The 9,448-nt window shown below is 38.3% G+C and overlaps 1 protein-coding gene across 1 annotated transcript in view; it reads right to left on the bottom strand.

The window, feature by feature from the left end:
• LOC141389940 (estradiol 17-beta-dehydrogenase 11) overlaps window positions 1-9,448 on the bottom strand; it is a 46,710-nt gene continuing 37,262 nt past the window's right edge. The window contains exons 5-7 of the mRNA XM_073962221.1: window positions 6,074-6,251; window positions 1,235-1,360; window positions 1-456 (exon numbers count right to left, since the gene is read on the bottom strand). Of these exons, the coding sequence (XP_073818322.1) occupies window positions 369-456; window positions 1,235-1,360; window positions 6,074-6,251 (392 nt within the window). The 3' untranslated portion in view covers window positions 1-368. The remainder of the gene's footprint in view (window positions 457-1,234; window positions 1,361-6,073; window positions 6,252-9,448) is intronic.

Genomic DNA, 9,448 nt, shown 5'->3' with positions numbered 1-9,448 from the left:
TTTTTTCTTAAAAATAGGGTTAATAGTTTATTTTTTTAAAAATAACTTAAAATTAATCAAATACATACTTATAATAATAAATACTATAAATATACATACAAATATTATTAAGAAGCAGTGTAATTGTTTACATATTATAAAAATAGTTTTAATGCATAATTGTTCGACCAGAAAAGAAATTCGAAATGAATTGGGAATGTTTAAGGCAACAAGCCGTCACATGCCGCCATAAGGCATTTGAACGTTTCTTTTTCCCTTTTCAAAAAGGCCATATATTAAGAGATTTTTTTTAATTTGGCACAAGATTCAGTAGATGAGATATGCCTTGTATTGCACCCTTCCTTTTTTGCGGGGCCGCTGACTGGTCATTATTTCCAGAGGAACAAATGGGTACTGCGTGCATCGAATTTGTAGAAACGCAGCAACATATAATCCTGCCACTTAGTGGGCAACAATCTGAAATGGAAAACAATTAAAAGAAAGAGATGATAACGATGGAAGCACAAAGCAAAACAAAATGTCATTAATTTAATGTAATTCTATAACGAAGCGTTGATAGAGACAACAGCAACAAAAACTATACAATTTGTATTTAATTTAATTAAGTTCTTTAGGAAGGTTGCAAAAAATGCCCCAAGCATGCAACATGAGACATGTTATAGTGCCTTTGCAATATGCAACTTTGTTACGAAACTGCAGACTTCTTTCTACATTAGGTGGCTTTGAGTTATTGTTTATATTGGGGATACATATTCAAATTAACTAAAGACCGAACAATTCAAAATCTGTCGAAAAAGATATGAAAGAAGAAAAAAAGAAGAATGCAATTATCTACAAAAAGATTTCGCCAATCAATTTGACTGAACATGTAAACTCAAAACGAAGCTACAATAACGCCAAAGAGGGATATGAAGCTTTTTTCCCCAAATATTATAGGGGAAAAATAAAAAAATCATCACGAGATATCTCAGAAACTTGAGATATATGGCGATCGACTTCACATTTTAATATTTGTTTATCGAAAATGACAATTGATTGTTTTTTACTTAGTCCCACATAATGTAAACTGCAATGTTTCTTGCCATTTTGCAACTCCAGTCACAATGTTGCCGCCAAGTATCAAAACCAACATACTTTTGCACACTTGTTTTGAATGATCGAAGGACCACATACTGTGCAGCCACACTCCCGCACGCACACACTATTTCAATTATATGCTTGTACTCGAACTTACCTGAGTAACCAGACACTTAATGCAAATATTTTTGGCACGTACACCATACGCTCATTCAGCAGCATGCCACGGACAATTTTCTCGGCCACATATGCTGTGGGTAAGCCAGGATAACTCCTCGAGATGCTGTTGAAAGATAGGCGAAAAAAGAAAGAGAAAATGTTAAAGTAAAAACACAGAAAAGGGGTAAAAACGTACACTATGTATGGAGGTAATCACACGAAAATACCAAAACGATAAAAAAAACCATTAACATATCAATTACACGATACGAGGGCGGTTCGGAAACTTCTTAGCCTATCAATGAAAGAGAATAGTTAGTTTTTCAAAAATATTTTTATTTTTCAATATAATCTCCTGAAACTTCAATACACTTAGTCCAACGCTTTTCTAGCAATTCTATCCCTTGATTAAAATAGTTTTCCTCAAGGTCTTCAAAATAGTGGCTTATAACTGTAATTGCATCTTCATTTGAGGTAAAACGCTTGCCAGCAAGGATTTTTTTTAGATTTGGGAACAAGTAAAAGTCACTGGGAGCTAAATCAGGAGAATGAGGTGGGTGGTCAAGCAACTCGTACTTTAATTCGTTGATTTTAGCCATTGTTAAAACACTCTTGTGCGCTGGTGCGTTGTCTTGATGAAGAATTATTTTTTTGTGTTGTAAGCCAGGACGTTTTTCTCGAATTTGTACATTTAATTGATCCAAAAGGTTGCAATAGTACTCTGAATTTATTGTGTTACCCTTTTGCAGATAGTCAGTCAATAAAATACCTTTGAAGTCCAAAAAAACCGTTGCCATAATCTTACCAGCCGATTGAATTGTTTTTGCTTCTTTGGGGCACTTCCTCCAGCTTCAGTCCATTGGTTAGATTGTTCTTTTGTCTCTGGAGTATAGTGGTGGATCCATGTCTCATCAACAGTTATGAAACGACGCTTAAAATCCATTTTATTTCGCTTAAAATGATCCAAACAAGCTTGAGAAATGTTCATTCTTATGCGTTTTTGATCGACTGTTAACAAATGCGGCACCCATCTTGCAGAAAGCTTTTTCATCTGTAGTTCATCATGCAAAATTAAATGGACTCGATCATTTGAGATGCCCATGATATTAGCAATTTCACGCACTTTTATTCGTCGATCATTTAATACCATATCATGCACTTTGGCTACAATTTCTGTTGTTGTTGCTGTTTTTGGACGTCCACTACGTGGTTCATCTTCAATGCTTGTTGCATATGAAGGATCACTTTCACCTAACACATTCACCATATCATTATGAATTTCTTGTCCCGATTAACCTTTTTTGTGTAAATATTTAATCACAGCACGCATTTCTAATTTTTCCATTGTAAAAAAATTGCGGATGCGTCTTTTTTGAACACCTGTTTCTATATGAAGGAGTTGCCAGATCGAAACAAAATTTAACATGTGTTCATAACAGAGATGGAAGTTTTCAAAACACTTAACTTTTTTTCTGTTTATACCGCGCTTTTTGTGCTAGGCTAAGAAGTTTCCGAACTGCCCTCGTAAGCTTAATGGTTGATTAAACTTAAGCTCTATGTATTCAATAAAGTTTGTCCTGAAAATTGAAAAAAAAAATGTGGTGACCAGTTGGTTTTGGAGAGTTGCGTAGAATGATCAACAAATTCACATTCAACTGTGGAGTAAATTGTACCGCTAAATTATCACTGCCCTGAAAGGATTATTCAGCGCTGTTGTTTGCTCTAATATTTATACTGTATATGAAGAATATTTCATTTGGTATAGAATGCTTTGAAACTTAACATTATTATTTGAAAACAGCATGCCTTGAATTTAAATGTAACTAGAAGTAATTTTTATTTTCTTTTCATTGTTGAATTGTATTTTGAATTGAACGGGGTAAATTGTTTTGTAAGTTTCTTTTTGTAATATCTGAAATATGTATACCAATTTTATTATAATTTCTTTCCTTTCATAGAAAAAAACGTAGTTTTAACAATAAACTGGAGTTTTACGAACGCAAGACCCCGCAGGCAATCAACAAGCGCCAATAGTGTTAGCTAACAAAGGAAAGATTATTCAGCGCCAATATGTGTGTACATACGTACACAACTTTTGGAAACACTGGTTTCGGTCGGTGGAAACTTTTGGTTTCGGACCGAAAAATATACATCGGAGTCCTAGCCCATAACATAAAATATAGTGCTGTGGTTCGAACTCCGAAGGAGAAAAAAGGCGTTCACAGTGGTTTTCGAATATTTATAAAAAGAGGCTTACATCCTCCTCCAGATGAAATTCATCTGAAGCTCCCTCTGACATTCTAAAAACAACCTCTCATCAATATCTAGACCATAACCAATATGGGAATAGCAGAAATAGCGCTATCCAGAGGTAAGTTACATCACTAAAATAGCAAAGACTCGAACTACTGCACAAAATAGACCCAGTCCCTAAACCGGGTAAACCTGCGCACTTAGAAAACTCATACCGACCCATCACCCTCCTATCCCCGGCCGTGAAGATCCTTCAGTCCATCCTCCTACCGTACTTCATTGAGCACTTCCATCTGGCCGACCACCAACATGGCTGCAGAACCGCAAGAAGCACGACAACTGCCCTTAGTGAAGTCACGACCAGGATTACGGAAGGACTAAACAGTAAGAGACGACACAAAAGAACCATATTAGTGGCTCTGTCCAAGGCCTTCGATACAGTAAACCACACCATACTTCTGAAGGACGTTATGGAGACTTCTCTCCCTAACTACCTAAAGAAGTCAACGCGCAACTAAATATACACATCCGCGGACAGACCATCCCGACAATCAAAAACCACAAAATCCTGGGTGTAACATTTGATAATTTACTTTACTTCTGTTAACACGCTGAGGTAGTAGCAGGGAACGTGGGCAAAAGAAACAAAATTCTCAAAGCGCTTGTCGGTAGTTCTTGGGGCAGAGATAAAGATACCATCTTGACCACATACAAGGCCATACGTCGCCCCCTCATGGACTACGCTGCCACTATATGGTCACCTGGACTAAGTGACACACAATGGGGGAATCTCCAAAGGGCATCGCAACTGGATGCAACTCCAAGGCCCCTGAAAATCTCTTACACAATGAAGCAAAGCTTCTCCCGGTGCAAGCTCACTGTATCCTCCTCACAAGGCAACATGCGATTAAATGCACTAAACGGGATCACCCAAACTACACAAGCATCTCCAGACCTCCCAATGAAAGAGATGAACCAATCAGACTTGACTTCCGCAAAGAACCCCCTAACCTTCCCCAAATCCCCTCAGACCCAACAAACGATGACATTTATACAGCACTGAGACAGGCCCACACAAAAGTAGTCGAGGACCAAATATCATCCTACACATGCCGTGTAGTGTTAGTTGGGCGCCATTCATGAAGATGAGAGGACACTACTTAGGGAGACCAGATCGATACTATCCCAACTTCGATCTGGAATCTCTAGGTACCTTAACAGTTATCTTTCCGTCCTGAATCCTGAGATAACAGATTCATGCCCTAAATGCGGCTCGCTTTCAAGGGCTGGATGTGGATGCTTAGATGCCAATCTACTAATTTCAAATTTTCTTTCTGCTCTTTCCACCGATACAACTTTACCTGTAGGGGTTACAACAACAACTACTGCACAAATACAGGCAACGATAGATGATCTAGGACAGGCTGCAGCAGACTAATTAATCATCTACTTAGCTGGAATATAATAATGATTTTACGAAACCGAAGGGTCCCAGGTTTGAATACCGGTGGAGGAGAAAAATTCTTTCAAATTGGTTTTCCTCGTGCAGATGAAATCTATCCGAAATCTCCTGCCATTTTAGAAACAACTTTGGCATCAACAAAGGATAACCGAAATATGAATAATGTGTTTGGCTACAATTCAGAAGTTCGCATGATCAAATACTGCAGAGAGCAAAATAAAATAAAACAACTAAAAAAGTGTCAGTCGGCTTTGCCGACAGATATATACCCTCAGTCAATGTGAAGTGAAACTTTCACCTACGTACAGATCGAATGTATTTAAGGTGTCTTCAGAATTTTGTGGCCCTTTTTGGACATTTGAACTTGCCGACAAAAATGGGGATTAGGAATTAACTGCAATAAGGAACAAATGTTGAACTTTTGTGGGGGAGGTGCCCCTAGGGAGGACCGATATGGCCATTTTAGAACTTAAACTAAATTTTGACAAAATATTAGGAGATCCAAAGTTTGGATCAGATTGGTTGTCCCATTCAAGTGATATCGTCCTAGCATTTTAGTGACATTTTTTAAATATTGGGAAGACGAACCGGAAGTTGTGGACCGGTATTGCCCCATGAAACTAAGTTTGGATATAATATGACGAAAACCAAATGGACCAAATCGGTTCAACAGTTCGAAAGTTATCACGATCTCCGGCCGCCACATATGGTAACATAGGGGTTTTTTACAACTTTCGGACTGTTTTCCCAAGAAATATAGACTTGCCTCTGAAAAAACTTGTTCCGTCGTAATGGAGGTAGCAAATTCAAATCGCTTCAACAAAAATCAAAGTGATTCTAGAATAAAACAATTTCGTTTACGATATCGATAAGAACACATTTGTGGTCTAAATCGAATTTTATCGTATATGTATCTGTATACCAATGAGATTCAATGATATGAGATCACCGCTTCACTGATTAACAAAATCCTATTTTGAATTTTTCCGAATATAATCACATACAAATTGATCATAAACTATATATTTTCAAAATATCAAGAATTGTTCAATTAATTTTCATGCACATTTACTTATATTCCACATTGCTTTCCTTTCACATCCTTTGGTTCTTCTTACTTACCCTGCATCGCTGAGTAAATGTAAATCACCGCTTGTTTTCATAAAGTAAGTATTGGCAACGGTAGTTCGGATAAAATCACAATTCGATTCACGCAATTCGCATCTTAAAGCCTCCATAAATCCCACAATTCCATGCTTTGTGGCAGTGTAAATTCCAGCACCTGGCAGCGCCACCAAACCTTTAAATACAGATAAAAGAAATATTATCTTAGCATGGGATATTTAAAGACAGATAAGTGTAAAAAGGAAATATAGAATGTAGAAACAATTTTGAGAAACCTGACGTTATTTAAATTGTAACTTAAATTTTAATTAAGCAGTTATTTTATTATGGCGTAAGGGATAAAAGACACCAAGGGAACGGTACTGACCGGCTTTAACATGGCAAAGCCCAGGATTTATCTTGGTCCCTCCTTTAACAGCGTTAAAGGTAGTGAGCTAAAATGTGCCGCGCGTTCTCCCATAAGAACGTTAAAAATTTGGGTTTGGGCGTCGGGTTAGTAACCCTCCCCTAGAAAAAGCAGCTTACTATGAAAAAAACGAAAGAAAAATAAACCTCTCTAAAGTTGACGAACCCCGCAAACGTTTTAAGGGTCGTGATAGGCGAATCTGTACCTGGAATGTTCGCAGAAGATGCAGTCTACGCATTGGCAGATGTACTTGAAAAGACCGAGTCCGACATTACTGCCATACAGGAAATACTATGGATTGGGAAAGGAGTCACAACAACACCTAAAGATGACGCACTGTATTATAGCTTCCATGACACAAAGCATGAGTTTGGATGCGGATTTGTAGTTGGTCGGAGATTAAAACATCTGGTCTCCAACTTCACCCCAGTGACTCGCCACAATCCGATTAAAAGCTAAATTCTTCAACATCAGCTTTATTTGCGCTCATGATCCCACTGAAGACAAGGACGAACAGACCAAAGATATATTTTACGAGTGCTTAGAATTATTCCAGGCGATTTTAATGCCAAAATTGGAAAGGAGAATATCTTTGGCCCAGCAGTCGGAAAATTCAGTCTCCACAGTGGAACATCAGACAACGGTATGAGGCTGATAGACTTTGCAGCGGCAAAAACATGGTTGTTGTTGTAGCAGGTTCTACAAGAACATGTATAACTTAATTTTATTGATTCGGCTGTGCTTCCAGCTCCAAGTTCAGAAAGGACGCCACCTGAATAGGATAAGTCCAAAGTGAGTGTGGAGTCAGGTTAGTCGGGTTGGCTGGGCTGGGTGGTGGGTGATCATCGAGGACGATATTCGCACTATACGCTGCCAGATCCTCAGCGACAGCATGGTGGTTAGCAGGTACCAGATTTAAGAATCTCGATATTCATAAGGGCACTTGGCTATCTACAGATCAAAGAACAAGTAATCAAATTGATCATGTTGTGATAGATGAAAGACATTCACCGAGCGTGTTGGATGTACGAACGTTCCGAGGAGCAAACATAGATTCGGACCACTACCTTGTTGCAGCAAAGGTACGTACCCGTCTAAACGTTGCAAATAAAGCACGAAGAGATACAACGCGGAAGTTGGACATCGATAGGCTGCAAACGCAACAGATAGCCACAGCATATTCCACTCAACTAGCCCAATTGCTTAATGAAAGCCCTCCTCGTCCCGATAACATATCAGCAAATGGCAAAATATTGACCACTCCATGCAAACAATAGCAAAATCCATACTTGGATACCAGAGACCTCCACCAATGAATCCATGGTATGACCAGGAGTGTCGTGCTGCAAACGAATTGAAAAATGCGGCATATAGGGCAACTGTACAATCAGTGGCAACGCGTAGCGCACGAGAGAGGTATCAGGAAAAAAGGAGAGAAGAGAAACGCCTTTTCCGGAGGAAAAAGGGAGAAATAGAAAGGCGGAAGTGTAAAACAATCGAGATGTACATGAGCCAGAATGAAGTCCGAAAGTTCTACCAAAGAGTGAAACATCAAACTGATGGCTTTGGTACAGGCACATCCTCCTTTAGAGACCAGCAAGGTAATTTGGTAACTGACACAGATTGTGTGCTCAGGATATGGAAGATATATTTTTTCCAAACTGTTGGTATCCGATAGTAGCGAAGACGGCGAAGTTACCACACCACCGCCCAGCCATGATGAGGTAAATACAGCAATAAACCGGCTGAAGAATAATAAGGCAGCATTAGCCGATGGTGGTCAACCAGCCGAGCTGTTCAAAACCGGAGGCGATACGCTAATAAGGTGTTGGTGGTTTTTGCTTGGAAACCACAAGTCCTTTTGAAATAGACTAAAGAAAATGTTGTAGCTATGCAAATTTTCTACAAGATTGACATTTATGATATTTTCGTAGGTTTTACCTTTATTGAGATATAGAAGTTCAAATTGGGACAATGCATAGACTGTATCGCTTCCTTATAAAACAATGTCATACATGGTGCGCCTTAACTAACTTTAAGTAAAAACCGCTTACACCTGGGAAGTTTTTGCGGATTTTGAAACAGCAATGTTCATAGATGCAAAAAATCCAAAAACAAGAAAAAATCGCTGGAGGGATCTTTAAATAAATCGCGGTTAAAAATCACATTTTAGGTTTATTTTGGATTCTCGCGATTTTGCTTGGAAACCGCAAATCCCATCGAAATAGGGCTAAAGAAAAAATTGTAGCTGTGAAAATTCTCTAGAGAACTTACCGTTATGATTTGTTCCTAGGTTTTACCATTTTTGAGATATAGAAGTTCATGTTACATTTGTAGGTTTTTTTGTTATGTTTTCACGATTTGCTTGAAAACGGTAAGTCTTATCGAGAAAATCTTATAGCTGCAAAAATTCTCTACAAGATTGGCTTTGGTAACTTTTTCCTAAGTTGTATCATTTTTGAGATATATAAGTTTATGTTGGGAAATTGCAGTCATGACATTGTTTTATAAGGGGACGACACAGTCAATGGATTGTCCCAATTTGAACTTTTATTTCTCAATAACGGTAAAACCTACGAAAATATCATAAAAGTCAGTCGTATAGAGAATTTTCATAGTTACAATATTTTCTTTAGTCCTATTTTGATAAAAAATGTCAACTTGAATCGGGGTTTATTTAAAAACCGCTCCGTCGATTTTTTTGCTTTTTGATTTTTCTCATCTATGAACATTGTAGTTTCAGAATCCGCAAAAACATCCCAGGTGTAAGCACCTTCCATTTAAACTTGGTTCAAGAGCACCGTGAATACCTTTTAACGTAGGGCGCTGTCGAAGGCTGCTTATAAACGACAAAAATGTGGTAGGTGTCGATCTGACACTATCTTTTAGGCAATAGGGTTAGAGCATACAGACTTACCTCCTTTCTTGGGGACTGGGCACAGGATGCTCAGGTTCTAATCGTCGGG

The sequence above is a fragment of the Musca autumnalis genome, unplaced genomic scaffold (assembly GCF_047663935.1).
Source record: "Musca autumnalis isolate F117 unplaced genomic scaffold, ASM4766393v1 scaffold_1, whole genome shotgun sequence".
Taxonomy (NCBI): Eukaryota; Metazoa; Arthropoda; class Insecta; order Diptera; family Muscidae; genus Musca; species Musca autumnalis.
The sequence above is the reverse complement of the archived record's forward strand: the minus strand, read 5'-3'. Positions and strand labels throughout refer to the sequence as shown.